At 39.1% G+C, this 16,849-nt stretch overlaps 1 protein-coding gene across 1 annotated transcript in view; it reads left to right on the top strand.

The window, feature by feature from the left end:
* RAPH1 (Ras association (RalGDS/AF-6) and pleckstrin homology domains 1) overlaps positions 1–16,849 on the top strand; it is a 71,479-nt gene that overhangs the window by 40,379 nt on the left and 14,251 nt on the right. Inside the window, exons 5-6 of the mRNA XM_033169986.1 lie at positions 4,490–4,570; positions 8,706–8,780. Coding sequence (XP_033025877.1) covers positions 4,490–4,570; positions 8,706–8,780 — 156 coding nt within the window. The remainder of the gene's footprint in view (positions 1–4,489; positions 4,571–8,705; positions 8,781–16,849) is intronic.

Raw genomic sequence — 16,849 nt, 5'->3', positions numbered from 1 at the left:
TTGCTTCGGTAAAACGCATTTTGAAAATGTTGCTGTTTCGCATTAGATGAAAAGCTTTGTATGCCAGGCCATCCCCTGCTTAAAGCACGGGGATCTACTTCAGCATATCTTCCATTCAGTACAGTAGTACCCCGGGTTACGCACCCCCTGTGTTGCGGATGTTTGAGTTGCGAAATCCCGCAACCTGGAAGTGTTTCCGGAGCGTGCACGACCCCTGGATGCGCAGAAGCACTTAAATCATGCTTCTTCTGGGGTTTTTTTTGTGCATTTGTGATACGCACGCCTGCGTTACGTACCGCGACCCGGAACGGATCGCGTACGTAACACGGGGTACCACTGTACTGTCTTGTTCAATATTGGTGCTTTGCAGATTGCCATACAACATCATGTATGAGGAAAATCTTGTTAAGGGCACTTCAGGACAGGGTTGAGAACCTTCAACTCTTATCCGTATCAGCCAGCATAGGCAGTGGTCATGGATGATGGGAATTATGACCCCCCCCCGATTATGTTGGGGCTATAGCTTCCACAGTCACTGCTCCAGGAAGACCAGTCAAGAGATTGGTTGTAGCTGCTCAGAGCAAATGCTTGATATGTAGACGGTCTGGATTTGACTCCAGGTAGAGCTGAGAAAGACTCTTACCTGAAATTCTGGATATCCACAGCCATCATAAGTAGATTGTAGTGACATAGATGAATCAGTGGTCTGACATTTATCCTGTGATAGAAAAGGCCCCAGGTGATTTTTTTCATAATTTTGGCCGAGAGAAATACATTATCCTCCATCAAGAACAAAGCTCCCCTGTTTTGCAGACATATTTTCCTCTCCCTTTTGTTCTTCCTTTGACTCAGAATTCCTCTTGGCTGTTTCCACTTCGTATCATGTGATGCAAAGTTCTATTTTATTCCCACCACCGCAAGGCCCCATTAACTTTAATTGGTAGAGTTCTCCTCTGCCAAAATCCATGCATGGTGCTGGAAATTAGTCTATGCAGATCTGCTTACTTTGCATATGCATGCTGCATTTTGAATCGTATGTTTGAGATTTTGCAGAAATTTTTACTTTTGGGCATGTTGTAGTATGACATCTATTTGTGGAATAGTGGTCAGTAGGTAAGGAAGCATAGATAGAGATAATGTCCTGTCCTTTTTGATGATGCATTTGAAAGATGAAGGCAGGGTCAAGCAATTTTCAGGAATTCAAATTCCATTTTAATCAGCAGTCTTGTCTATGAAGAGATCTCCAAAAGGCTGCTTTGCAAAAAGGTGTTTCAACCACAGTTGTTAGTTAAAAGTCCTATGGGCACAGGATAATGTCTGCTTCACAGCATGGTGGTAATTGGCTTGAGAGGGGGCACTATTCTACCTCTCAGAATACTACATTTTGAATATGCGTGAAGTTTTGAAACTGTGTCTTCATTATTGTTCAGCATCAGCAGTGATTTATTTATTTTGTTAATTTATAATAAACTAGTGGAGAGGAATTTTGATCAGTTACGATCTTGAAATATTAGTTTGGCTCGCAGCTTTGTTGGCAGCATAAATATCAGCAGTTGAGCATCTGTTATTTTTGGAACAAAAAGAAAAGAAAAGCTTCACTCTTCTATTGGAACAACTCCAGTGGAAATATTCAAAGTAGCATACCAGTTTGCAATGAGAGTCCTTATATATGCACTACAAATTTCAAATGAAGGAAGTGTTCATCCTAAATGTGTTGTACAGAGGTTCCGTCTCAACATTCCTTTCACATAATATGCTGCAGCTGTAAGATTACTGGAGGAACTCTTATTTGGAGGGAAATTGATTTGAATTTCCCTTCCTACTCTCAAGAACAATACAGTTTATTTAAAGTGTGTGATTTTGTTCATATGTAGATTATGTGTCCCGGATTAAATATGGCTTCCACTACCATTTTAAAAAATGGTTGATGAAGGATGTTGAAGGCAGATGTGATCCATTGGTTCCTTTCCCTTTGGGAGTTGGCTTGTGATTTGCTGCTGTTTAAAAAGTTCAAAAATAGTGGTGAGGAAAACTAAAAGGGAGATGTTTTATATAGGGCCTACCACACCTCTTGTATTAGTGTGTTGTACCTTATTTGCAGTTGAGTAGTCAATAGTATCTTGCAGAAGATGCATAGTTTCATTACAGGTTTATTTTTGTTAAATTCTCTTCCACAGCAGGACACTTAGGGCAGCTTCGGGAAGGGTGAAACATCAGAGCCTTCAAAAAATAGCAAATTGCTATTTGATATTCTCCATTATTTCCCTCCACCCCCTTTTTATATATATTGGTTCATAGGCCACAGTCACATACTTCATACGAACAAGCCTCTATGAACCCATTTAAATCCCATGGCTTGCACACTTCCCCTTCATCCCTCTTCCCTTCTGCATGAGCAGGAGGGGAGGACCTCTGTTGAATTTAGTGTTGCTTTCAAAGAATCTCAGTTTAGCTTTGTGAATGAAGCAGGGATCCTGGTTTAAAACACCAACAGCACTCGGTTTCTAAACAGGTTAATTCAAGCCATGGGTTATGAAGCTGGTTTATTTAATTAACTATTACCTGTTTAAAAACCAATGCCTGGTTGTAGCATTGCATATGAACCTGGCCATAACCTGTGGGAGCAAAAAGGCAGAATGGAATATAGCAATACTCAGTCTGGAAACCACCATGGATGCTGCAGAGATCCCCCCCCCCCTTATTTATCTGCTCAGAATTGCTAATAATCAAACTCTCTATAGCTTGACTTGGTAAACAGTATGTGGCTTGAAGGCACACACACCAATGTGATGGATATTTCTCAACTGTTCCATAAGTAGTCAGTAGAATAATTTTAAACAAGTGGTAATCCTTGTGGTAGCCTCACAACATTGGTGTTGCTTCAGTTTACCTGGACAGGACAGGGTGAAAGTGAGGTTCTGTCAGTATATTCAACCCCATTCTGGTAAGATGCAGGGACTTCGTTTTCACGATGGCGTCTCAGTGGCACCGTCCAACCACATCAAGGTACAGCTTTTAACTAATTACTTCCAGAACAATTCTTCTCAAAACAGAAATTGCATATGGAGCATTCTGAGGCCGTCAGCTGTAGTAAAATATAAATCGCATAAGTGCAAATGTATTATTTTAAAAATTATGTCCCATATTTCTATATAATGGCACCCAAATAAGATAAAAACAATATAAAACAAACCTTTAAAAGAAATGTGATATTTGAAACAAGCTGGTAAAAAGTGGGCCGTTCCAGCTAAAAAAAGTCACCTGCAGTAGCAGGTGGAAAACCTGTCTAAATAAAAAGAGGTTTATCCATCATCAGAAAGTCACCAGAAGGTGATTTTCTGGTGTCAGATAACTTATTTTTTATTTAGGCAGTTCTTACTCGGAAAGGAGTTACAAAACTAATGTTTGTACGTTTGGGGTAAGCTATTAATTGTTTGCATTCGCTTTTTCTACAAAGCTAGTGAGCTTACAAATAAGGGAGCTGACAAATGCATCTAAAAGCTAACATGGCTATAAACAATTTAGAATCTGCTGCAAAAGCAGTGTAACACAGTAAAATCACAGAGAAGCTGTAGGTTAAAATATTTGCAAATTAAGTGATACATTCTGATTTTTGATGATGCATTTCTGGGGTAGCCTAATACCAAACAAATTCTTCAACACTGCATTAGAACCCTATGTTTTTTTACACTCAGACCTAAATATTTTAATTGAAATTCCCATGCACACAATCCAATGCTGTACACATTTACTCAGAAATAAATCTCACTGGCTGTGAAGGGACTTACTCCCATTTGGTCTCTAGGACTGCCAGCATTTTATCTTAAAACTTGAAAGGTGTTGTAAAAGACAGCACTAGCTTACACCAGTGAGATAATAGTTTTCTCCACAATTTGGCTACTCTCCTGTTGGTATCAGTCTGTCTCGAGACAATGGAAGCGTGCTCCATTGTAGAGTTACAGTGCCTGGTGTGGCTGTTTTACAGACCAATATAGGAGAGGCATGTTTTATTGCAGCTGGGTCAGATGAGGGCATCTGATTTAGCTGGTGCACCGTGGCATTTCTTCTCTCTGTGGTCCTCCCAGTGGTAATTTCTCCTCTGCTCACTGATGTGCATACACGACCTGACGGTTTCCAGGCAGTGTGTTCATCTTGCAAGGGATTCCTACAAGGCAGGGTTTCGGTTTCCAGTCTTCATGTCACGTTTGCAAACATCTTTATAACACAAAGTTGGTCTGCCAACTAATCTGTCTCCCTGTAGAATGTAACTGCAAACTTGTTTATTAGTAAAGCTCTACAACAGGAGAAAATACATGCTCATTTTCTCTAAAATGGCTAATCTCACAGGGTCTGCAAAGGTGCTCAATGTTCAATATATTTTAATTCATATTGCCGCTCCTTGCCCCTGCCCTGCATGATAATAAATAGTTCCTTCCACCACCCCTTTCTCCTTTGCCCTTCCCATCCTTTTCCTCTGACATTTTCACAGCATATTGTTTCTGTGGAACATTCCAGCAAGCAAGCCAGACGTCGCATTGACTTTTCTGAAGAAGAGGCTGAATTGGCACCTGTAAGTTCTTAGTGGGGTCCTTACCTGTGTATCTGTGTGTGTTAGTTTCCTCAGTGTAAAACGTATGAGAAAATTTGCAATGCTGACTCCATTACAAGTTGCATTTACAAAGCAGCAGTGTGGAAGATGCAAAATTCTACGTCCGTTCTCAGAGTTGCATCATGCCGATTCTTTTTATATATTTAATAAATGTGTGCCCTGCCTCATCAAAATTAAACTTGAAAACGAAAAAGAAAAAACATTAAAACATTCAAAATAAAGCAGTAAAATAAATTCACAAATAGCATGAAACCAGCAGGCAACATTAAAACTAAATGAAAATCCTAGACAGCAGCAGGTAAAACATTAAAACTACAAAGGCAGCAGTGAAGCAGGGAACTGAACTAAAAGCCCTGTACAAATAAAAATTGGCCCCTAAAACTTCAAAGAGTTAGGTGCTGAGCACACACAGGTTTAGAGACAGCATCCACACCTGAGGTGCTGCTCCTGAAAAGGCTTGGTCTTCTAGTGCCTGACATCAGTACATAGGACACTTTGAGAAGGGTCTAGATGATGGGCAAGTTCATATTGGTGTAAGCAGTGCTTGAGAAAATCTATAAACTCCCATAAGATTTCAGGGTACAATAACACTAGGACTTCTAATCCCAGTTAAATCAACCACACTAGTGGTCTGAATCAGAACTACTGTACTGTTTTGGTTTAAAATCTACAGAAACTTACCCGGTAGTACAATATCTTTGTCTTAGAATCAAAGACATGGGACAAATTTGGACAATAATATCTTAGCCTAATAATTGCTTGAACTTATTAAAAAAAATCTTTAAAGCTCTGAGTTATATCCCTATCTGCTTTGTGTGAATATTTCGTAATGCAGGACTAAATAAAACAATTGTGTCTTCATTAATTATCAATTGCACAATATTGCCACCTGCTGCCTAGAATAGGCATAAAATTTATTATCTAAATTTACTGCCTCTATAAATGACTAGAATGCCTACACACACACACACACACACACACACACAAACACGCACGCACAAGCTAGTTGCATATTAAGATAGAAAGAGATATATGTTTTGGAAAGCCTTTTTCTCAGGTAGACCAGTGCTTTTTGGATCATCACTCTTGCTGTTGGCTATTATACAATACTCCGATGGTTATATTGTAGTTTTACAGTTGTATGTAGAAGGAACTTCTTCATAGAAAAGAAAAGCATGTTCTGTTACAGTATCATCAGAGATACAATAAGAGAATCTCATGATAGCGTAATCTTTCGCATGCCCACTTATGGTTGGGATGGGAAAGCAGGTTGCTAACTGCTATAGCAACGTTGTATACCACCTTGAGAATATTTGGGTTGAGGGGTGATTTTAAAATGTAATAAATAATTAACTGGATTTGGCAATTTCTGAATTACACTTGTAACTGTAAAAACCAGAAACTTAACTTTAAGCTATAAGAAGCTATTCTGTCTTGTGAGTAGATACTTGCAATTTTATAGAAAGGCTACCTCTTATTGTTAAGTATAAGAGGCTCTGTGTTTTTAATCTGAATTTTGTACCTGTGTTCAGCAACATGATGCACCAGCTACACATACTTAAAATATAATTTGAACCCTTCGACTGAATTTGCTAAGTTCAATAGGCTTTGAGAGTTATAAACTTCATTTTCACATCTCTGTTGTTCTAGTAGGAAGCCTTACCTTTTAATGTATATTTTGTTTTCTTGTATTAAACAATAATTTTGTTTATTATAATAATACATATGCGGCTTACATGCCAAAATAGTTACCAAGTGGTTTACATAAAACCTTGCTTCATAGATTTCCAGGTGTCCATGTATGAATTCATTTTTGAATGGGGTTCCAGGTCCCCCCAAAAAACATTATGCAAGAAGTCCTACTTGATTCTTGTCTCATAAGTGATTATTTTTCTGTGTATTAGAATATCATTCAGTAACAGCAACAAAAGGAGAATCCATGTGAAGCAGGGATTCATTGGCCAGGCAGTTGGTTGACCTTTCTGTGTGCTTTGTAAATGGATAAAATCTATTGTAACAAGATGCTGCTTCTGATAGCACATTGCAGTCCACACATTTATTTATTTATTTATTTATTTATTTATTTATTTAATCAGTAAATCAATCAATCAATCAATCAATCCGTTAGTTGCTTTATCTTACCTGAAGCAACTTCCAACCAAGCAACCAATACTACAGCATTTGTCTAAAATAATTTGCTGTTCGGGGTAGCAATTTCTAATGAGAATTTTTGATTTCAGCACTTGACACCAAGCCACAACCCAGTTTAATATGAGCTAATGCAAAACAAGCTGGCTTCAGTGATTTCTGGCTTGCTTAAGCTAACATAGTTGACCACAGTTATTGGTAGAAATAATACTGCAAGCTGTGATTTTAAGTAGAAGTGTATCCTTCTGAACGCCTCCCATCTATGTATGCAAGCTAAACATCCAAAGCTCATTTGTCATGCACATTGCACTAAGCTATGGTTTAGTGTGGCTTGTAAAAACAACCATTGCCACTCTTCCATTGATTTTCTCCTCGTTTCTCTGTCCTTCCTCCCCTCTTACAATGCTGTAGCTGAATGCGACCCAGAAACCTAGTGCTAATTGCAGTGGTCAGTGCAGGTGGCTGCCAGTTCTCCAGATATCCTCACCCTTTTCTTGGTGAGGAAGGGACTACTGTATCTTGTTCTAGCCATTCCAGGTGTGGATCTACACACCGGGGGGGGGGGCTATAAATAAGTCAGAAACTAGATAGTTATAACATACAAACAAACAAACAAACAAAAACCTACGGAAAAGCACATATAAAAATTTCCTTCTCTCTGGCACCATCTGGTGTTGCATGTTTATAGTGCATTCAAATCGTTGATTCTTTGCTAATGTAGCTGAGTCTCAGGTTTCTAGAAGAGCACAGAACACCACAACTCACTCTATCCAAAACTTCTTAGCATACTTAAGAAACCAAATGAAGCCAGAGGTAATGATATGATTAACAACAGCAAAATCAGAGACTGCACATGATTAAAAAATCATCCTCAAAGTCCTGCAGTGAACAAATACTATGATTTTAAACAATTGTAAGACACCTTGAATGGTGCATGGTCACTAGAAGAGTGAGTTAGAATTTTAAATAAAATAGACTTTAGCCTTTGCTCTGTTCTGTGAATCAAAATAGTTTGACTAGGTTTATGAAACAGATTTGTTTTGTGTGCTCAAACCTCATCTAGGCTTAGCTCAGTGTATGCCCAGCAGCTACAGATAAGGTTTACATAACAACCACCTACAGTAAATCTGTGGTTTAACTGCACTAACAAAAAACTGCAGCTATGATGGGACCAAAGGATTTCCAGGTGTATTTCCTGTGTATCTATTGCATTCAGTGGATTTCCTGTGTATCTATTGCATTCAGTCACCTTTTACAGAAGAGGAACATCTCACAATCGGTTCTAGGTGAATCCTACCATAGAGCAGGGACAACCCAAGGAGTTGGAAGAGGTTTCCATAATAGTGTGGCATAATAAAGGTGAAAACAATCAAAACTGGGTGGCGTCTTGTAGTCCACTACTACAAAAGTCCTTGCTACTAACCTGTCCTTTCTTTGATAAACCGTTGAACGACCAAAGTGTTTTCATGGCTTGCTTTGCTGTAATGCACCAGTCAGTTGAGAAGTCTGGTGTGTTGAGATGCACCTGGCAAATGTGTGGAAAATGTGTCGCTTTTACCTGTATATTATTAAGCAGCTTTGAATGCGAGAGGAAGTTTTCAGCCTGTATTAATACTTTTAATTGGTTGTACAGGATGCGCTGATAGCCAGAAGTAGTCTAAATGCATAACAGTTAATTCTGTAATACTTTTGTAGAATTGCTAACAAGTAGGGCACGCAAAATGAGAATTGGCCACAGATAAAAAAGTAGTTTTGCAAACATGCAAAAAGTATATATCCTGACCACTTGCCTATTTGCAGCTTAAAATACATCTGCAACTATTATTGAAGTGCTTCTGATGTAAAGAGGAAAAGTTACACCTGTCTGCTGCTAATCATACACTATAAAATTACTGTACTGACTTTCTTTTTGACTTAATTTCTTTCTTTCTTTTCTTTTCTGCACAAGCATTCCTATTTGGACAGGGAAACCTCCCTTCTTCTGAGAAACATTGCAGGAAAGCCTTCTCATTTGCTGACCAAGGTGATACTACTATTTCCCACCTGCATGTGACCATTTCCTGGTAGATAGAATGGCATTCATAGAATGGCATTCCTGGTTGATGTTTGTGTGTGTGAATTTGGACTTTGCTTCCAGTAGATTGTGGTGGTTGAGAGAATGACTTTTCCTCTGGTTGGAGCAGAGGCACTTTATTTTAAAATGCCTTCGGATGAGGAAGGCTGGAATTATTCAGATGTCCTTTCCTAAAAGCAGTCTATTACAAACAAAGATATTTCAAAGGATGCCCTCATAGCAGTAGGACATGTTAAGATGCTCATTGTCCATGTTGCGAAAAATCAGTGGAAATTGAAAATTTAAGAAAACATCAAAAAATGTCAGATTCATGTTGTGCTACAATAAAGAACCTGTTTACTTGTGATTTTTCTCTCTCCATAATAACCTTGGAAAGAGCATTTCTAGTAGCTGACCTCGTCATAGTCGATGGATTCCCTCCACTCCCGAAATTTGCAACCTGCACTATTTCCATCCTCAGAATAAAATTACTGAAATTAGTACATTTCAGTATAAACTGTTTGCTCCAGTTTTGTGCTTCTTTCTAAACCCAGTTTTTGAATCTTTCCTATTTATTTATTTATTTGGCGGTGTGTGACAAAGTAAAGGTTAAAAGGCAGGGAACGTGACTGAGACCCACAAGGTAGGAAGTGAATCCAGGCTCCACACCCTAAAATGTTTTCTATCATTAGCTTCTTCATTCTTCTTCTGAGAACCAAATTCACAATTGCAGCAGAAAATTGTTTCTTAATTAAAGCCATAAATATACTGTAAACCTCCCTGTGGACAACTCAGTCAGTAGAGCATGAGACTCTTAATCTCTGGGTTGTTGGTTCAAGCCCCACGTTGGGCAAAAGATTGGTTGGACTAGATGACTGTGGTTGTGCCTTCCAACTCTACAGTTCTGTGATTCTGTGATCCTTGGATGAAGGGTGGTATATCAATTATAATAAATAATAATAAAATCAGATGTTATCCAGATTCCATACAAAACCTGTATTGAAATTGCAGATGGCACATAACCTTCAACTAGTGTAGGTTCCTAACAATTTGTTTAAGAAAATGCAAATAAGGCACTGTCATGCTTCTAACCCGTTTCCCCATTCTTCATTTCTTTTGTAAATTATTATTACAGTAGAAAACCATAATTCTTCAGCTGCTCCTGATTCCTGTTTATCAACAGGTGAAGGCTGCTTATGGAAGCATGATTAAAATCAATTAAGCAGCAAAGCTATAAAATAATCATGATTGATTAAATGAAAAACATTTTATTTTAATTCTTCTAGAGCAGCCTTTGCCAACCTTGAGTCTACAGATGCTGTCTGGCTACAACCCAACTCATCCTTGACCATTGGCCATGCTAGCTGAGGTTGATGGGGATTGTAATCCAACAGCATATAGGAACTTACGACTTGGAAAAGCTGTTCTAGAGAGAAAATGGCACCACTTGGCTCGTTGAGGGAAAGTTTTTGATAGGATGTGAGTGATTACTGTTGGTGATTACATAAAGTTTTGTCGGTACTTGCTGGAAAGATAGAAAAATTAAATTGTAGAGAGATTTAGTAATGAATTTGCGAAGCGACATACTCAAAATAATTTGAAGCAAATGGAAAAAGAGAGGTAGCCGTGTTGGTCTGCCATAGTCAAAACAAAATAAAAAATAAAGATTCCTTCCAGAAATAGACTGGAAAGAGAAGTTGCTGAATTGCAACTAATTACCAAACTTAAAACCATGGAGAGACCTGGTCTGAACAAAGACATTGGATTCTTATCTCATTATACATGACAAAGCTATCTTTAGCCATCTCACCTCTTGCTTTTTCCTGTAAGACTAATTGCAGTCGTTAACAGTTGTCAACAGGTTTTCCACACCTATCAGCCAATCGCCCATTCCCACCACCCTTCTAAGTAATACCCCTCCCCACTCTCTCACTATATATAAGGGTCTGGTGACTTCTGTTTCCGTGTATCTGAAGAAGTGTGCATGCACACGAAAGCTCATACCAAGAACAAACTTGCTTGGTCTCTAAGGTGCTACTGGAAGGATTTTTTTTATTTTTTATTTTTTTTTTGGAAAAAGAGAGAAACTCAGCATCTGTGCTGCTTCTTTGATGTTTTCAAATTGAAAGACCCAGTTCAGATGTCATGGGAAACCATAATTTCCTGCCACGTGAACAAGCCACAGCCTAACACCCTCTTCTCTTGACTCGTCTTTCACAGGAGCAGGAAGTTGTTAGCTTCTGCTCCCATTTTTAAAATAAAGACAGTTCTCTCTGACATCCCAACTGTGGTTCGTAAGAACTAGTTGGATTTGTTTCAGATCTCTTCCCCATTCTCATTATCTGTAGTTTAAACAAATTGCAGTTCCCTGCATTTGGACAAGAAACTATAGTTGGCTTAAAAACAGGAAGTAAAAGTTTTCAGTGTTCTCCTGGCTCTCAAAAGGAAGAGGATAAGTGCCCAAGGCTTGCTGTATCTTTATTTACAAATGAGAAAACCATGATTTCTCACTGCTTCTGGAAACAGGCCAAAGTGAGCTTGTGACTCGTTGCAAATTAGCACTGCACGTTAGCTAAGAAAACCAAGAAGTGGAAACTACAAATCTATAAAAATTTCCTTATGTCTGATATACTCTCTGTGACGGAGACCAAGTCCTTGCCATTTGATCTTGCTGGCTAGATTGCAGTTCCAACAGGGTAGTTTAATCAGTTCTGGTTAGATATGCTATCATCTTACCACAATAGGCAAGAGGTTGGCTGTGACATTCTACAGGAGCTGCAGCTCCCAAATAGCCTTAGAAGACCACATAAGACCATGTTACAGTAATCTATTCTAGAGGGCACAAAAGGCTGAATTCCTAACAGGAGACTCAACTAAATGTAGAGTTGCTAAAAGGTACTCCTGATCATGGCTGCTACCTGTTTTAAGGAGAATCTTTAGACTGCTCATACACTGATCCACTTCACCAGAGCACCTGGCTATCCCACCAACATTGCCCACCGTCTTAAAATTTAGCTTTAGCTAGCAAACAAGCTATAGATAACAATTTGGCATTCTTGACAATTTATTACTGCTTATTCGCACCATCCTTACAAATTCAGTCTCTGAATTTGCTGCTGTTTTCAATCGCAATTTCAATGTGTAACTAAAGCCAAATTTGTTTGGAATATATTAAACCGTAGGGTGATGAGCGATAAGTATTGACGAAATAGTCTTAAAATCTGATGTGTTAATGCTTTATAGTGGAACGAATAGTTTTTCCTGGAGTAATAAAAACTGCCCTTAGGAAATACAGTGCCTGCCCTGATATATCAACAGATTTAGTACAACATCCCAGGCTACCTTAGATGTCCAGAGTTGGCTGCATAGTTAGTGGATCGGTAAGATATTACTCTTCTCTGCAATGAGGAATTAAATACCATTACCACAATTAGCAAAGATCATTAGCACACTGTCACTTTGTAGCAAATTGAACTAGCAGTCCAGAACAAAAGTCATTTTCTGCTACTTCACAATCTCTGGTTTAGAAATCTTTCCTTTTTTAGCCCATGCAACTTAAGTAGCGGCACAGTTTAAAACTGTGTTTTAACAAAACATTTCAATGCTTGTTCTTGCATGCCTATGGAGTAAAAAATAAATAATAAATAAAGCTCAATGAAAAATGTTGATTTACTAAGCTGCTAGTTTGCTGTGGAAGCCTATGTTTAAGAAGCATTTTCTCTTTTGAATATATGCCTAGAAGCTATTATTTATGGCATCTATTTTAACAATGTTGTAAATTGAACTATTTTTTTTTAAAACAAAAACATTGCCTTCTAGTGATGGAGTTTTATGTCCTGTGTTTTCTGAGTTGGTTAAAAAAAAAAAAAATCCTAACTGGCTACCTGTAACCATGTGCCCCAAAGAACTGGATCTGTTTCAAGAGAAAATACTGTGTGGTATCATCTAAGAGGAAACTTTGGAGCAGCACAATAGAAGTTAACAGTCCATTGTAGAATTAATTGTATTGAATATCAGATCTTTAGAATTATCAGCCATTTGTAGTTAATGGGCAGTATCCAAAGAACGGTGTAGAGCAGAGCTTTCCAAACTGTATGTCAGGACATGTTAATGTGGCAGCTGCACTGTGTAGGTATATCACACGAACGTTCCCCTGTGCTCCTCCCAGGGCTGGAAAGGGGTTTGTTTAACGTCCGGTTTGCTAGCAAAACTGAATTACTGTGTCATGAAATGATGCATGTCTTAAAAAGTGTGTCATCAGCATGCAAAGTTAGGAAAGCTCTGGCATAGAGTTATACCAGGGGGCTTCTGTAAGGCCAGTAGAAGTTTAAAGTGCTGGTTCCCTGGACCAGATTAGTCAACCAGGTTCTGTCCAGATGTTGGATGGCATCTCCCATCATCTCCGAGTCTTGTTCTTGCTGGCTTGGATTGATGAGAGTTGGGATCCAGCAACACATGAAGGGCACTCTGTGGGCTACCCCTGCCCTACAATCACAGACTGGTTGTGAACCCCCCCCCCAAGCTTCACAAGCAGTTTTGGTAAATGAGAAATGAGACTCAAAATTCCATTTAGATCCATGGAACAGATTTCATAGTTGTTTTGATTTTGGCACTGTTTGGCACGAGCCGTGCTAATAAAAGAACTTGGAAAGCATCCCTGCATAAGTAGTAATTAGACATATATTTACATTGTTCATTCTTGCATCTCAGTGCCTAAGAAATAACTTGGCCAAAGGATAAAAGAGACCTTTTGACATATTTTGGCATCTTTAGTAAGTTTTGGTTTACTAAACTGCAAGCACAATTCTGGAGTTGGCAGTTTTTTCTTAGCTTAGTCAGGGGAGAATGCTGCAAAACAGGGTGCTTTTTAGTAGGGGTGTGCATGGACCCCATTCTTTGTATTTCATGTATATCTGCATTTTGGGGGGAAAATAATTCCAATGTGTTTTAATTGCTTTGTGGCCTCTACACTTCAATCTGTCATGCAAGTTCCATGCCACTTTGAAATGATGAAATGAAGGTCTCCCATTTTCTGTTCACTATGAAGAGGGATTTAAAACGTGTCAGCAGAGTTCCGAAGATTTCTGGGTTATTGTTTTTCATAAGGGCAGAGCAATGTACATTTGAACCTTTAAAAATTCTTCCACTACTGTGCTTTAATATTTTATTTTATTTTTAAAAAAATCAGAGATCTTCAGCACTCTACTGACTTGAACAGCCTCGCTTCTTGAAAAGCTAGGTGAACACTCATATATAGAAAAACATAGAGCTAAAAGGGGCAGAAAAGTATGCAGGCCACAGAGCAACTTGATGCTTTGTGGAGGCCCTGATCTGACTGGGGTGGGTGTGCTATTTGGCCTGCACACTTGTTAGTGATAATGCTTCTGGTTTGGTTTTACTTCTACCTTCTTTCATCACACTTTCCATCTTTCTAAACCGTGAAATACATTTCACTGGCCCTAGTAAGCACAAAGCAAGTTTATTGATTTATATTAAAACTGTATCCTACCCTTCCTCCACAAGGAGCCCAGGGCATAAAATAATTGTATTGACTTAATACAGTTTAAAATAAAATAAAGCATAATTTGAAACAGTTTAAAACTTCTAAAAACAATAAAATAGAATTTTAAAAAATCCCTACAACAATTTTAAAGGAATTTATGTCTTCAAAAAGTTGACAGTATAATTTCCCCCAAAGATCATCTGAGGTGCAGAATGAAGAATTGGAATTTATTCAGATTTAAGAGGCAGTTCAGCATGTGACCTGCTTTCACCCTACCCACCATGTTAATTGACGTGAAGACTTATTTTAGGCAAAAAGCCAGAAGTCATGCCAGCATGTGGGTCCCAAAAGAGGATTGCACCAATTTTTGTATCTTCTCTTTCTCAAATAACCGCAGAGCCCACCAGCCCTGTTATTTGCCACCCACTGTCGATTCGTTTTTAAGGTGGTTGCCGTTCTCTGACCTGTGGGTTGCGCTCAGTGCTGTAAACCAGTTGGGAGGCAGGTTTTTTGTGTGTGTGTGGGACATGGCTTGCTGATTGCTAAATGCCGTGTTAACTTTTCATGTAGCAACTCATTATAGGATTCAATAAATTGTCTCAAGATAGAAGGCTTGGTTTTCTTTTATTGCAACCGTTTTGAAAAAAAATATTGCTCATTGAATGAACTGGGAGATAAAGACATTACCCTTTAGATGGAGCGCTCCTCATTTGACACTTTCCCCAGCTGCCAGCTGGGCTCCTAAAATCATTTAGCAGACGTGTAGCTGCCTTTTTTGAAAGCACAGTTTGGTCTGCTTGTGCAGGTCAGGTGTGTGTGCATTTCTACATATTCTGCAAATCATACTGTGGGCTATAATTCTTACTTGCCAAGCAAAAGTTGCTGCCTAGTCCACCTCATGTTAAGTTTTGTGTGCCTTCTGGCACTCAGCATAGAATTTGAGCCTCTCTCTACCTATATTTCAATTTAAGGCTCCAGGGCTGAACTTTCCAATAAGTCCCTTCTCTCAGCAAGCTTTGCATTTGCAGCATGTGTGTTTTACTACATATTTTGAGGGGCGGCTTATGGGGTTCTTTTTAATGGAAATCGGAAAATAAGCATACGCTTTTTATAAGTTCTCTCTGTCTTGCCAAGACTGCCAACCTTTCATAATTAGGTTGTTAACCTTCAATATTTGCTTCCATTTATAGCCTTGTCTTTTTCTGCGTAAAGCAGCTGCTCCTTCTAATGGCCTTTTGCTTGTGTTATTAGTGGACAAAAGAAAAGGAGACATGCAGAAGTAGGCCAGTCTAATCTAACCGTAACAGTCTCTTGAAATAGTTACTGGTTATAAGCTATAACTTGTCACGTGCAGGAGCCCATCTAACTGGGTTTGACTTTCTAGATAGGAAGGCCAACAGCTATATAGTTTGAGACCAAACGAAACGTGACCCTACAACCAATGTGAAACTGTGGGTATTTAAGTGAGTTAAGGGAGGACTACAGTGGGTGGCGCTATGGGTTAAACCACAGAGCCTAGGGTTTGCTGATCAGAAGGTCGGCGGTTTGAATCCCCGCGACGGGGTGAGCTCCCGTTGCTCGGTCCCAGCTCCTGCCAACATAGCAGTTCAAAAGCACGTCAAAGTGCAAGTAGATAAATAGGTACCGCTCCGGCGGGAAGGTAAACGGCGTTTCCGTGTGCTGCTCTGGTTTGCCAGAAGCGGCTTAGTCATGCTGGCCACATGACCCAGAAGTTGTACGCCGGCTCCCTTGGCCAGTAACGCGAGATGAGCGCCATAACCCCAGAGTTGGACACGACTGGACCTAATGGTCACGGGTCCCTTTACCTTTACATTTACAGTTGTTCCAGGCTTTTTAAATCACCCCATCACCCCCCAAAAGGCAACAACATTTAGATGCTTGCAAGAGTTACACTTCAAAAGTTCCACTCCAGTTTTACTTTTCAAGCCGCATGAAACCATCTTCATGGTATGTAAGGAAGGTCCTTACACCAGCTTAATAACACTCTTTGTTTCTTGCCTAAGTGACTATTCGGATAACGTTTCAGGCCTCATTTATTATTGCTGTTATCATCTTACTTGTTACTTTCATTGAAGATGGTTATAATGCTGGTGAACCAAGGCCATTGCTGTCAGCAGCTGTTGCCTTTTTCACTGCTCTTTGTAGAACAGACTGAAAATGATGCTGCTGAAAGTAGCTACATGTGACTAGGAGAAAATCCATATATGAAAGAGCTTTCCCGGGAGGATGAAATGTGCAGCACTAATGCCACTGTGTGGAAAAATGTGCAGCTGCTTAGGTCAGGTGAAACTAACTTGAATGGCGCTCGTCTTTTTATCAAGAAGGGAATGATGAATTTGTGTTGGTGGTATCTTTCACAGTTGAGAAAAGTAATTTTGAAGCAAGAAAACTCTTACTAGGATTCCATGTTCTTTATATATGGATGGAAGAACCATTAAAGAACTTGTAGCTGGGTGTTGTTGGAGGGTGTTGCAACAGTAAGAATGATAAAAAATAATGAAAATACCAGGTGCGA

Source organism: Lacerta agilis, chromosome 1 (assembly GCF_009819535.1).
Source record: "Lacerta agilis isolate rLacAgi1 chromosome 1, rLacAgi1.pri, whole genome shotgun sequence".
NCBI classification, from domain to species: Eukaryota; Metazoa; Chordata; class Lepidosauria; order Squamata; family Lacertidae; genus Lacerta; species Lacerta agilis.
The sequence above is the reverse complement of the archived record's forward strand: the minus strand, read 5'-3'. Positions and strand labels throughout refer to the sequence as shown.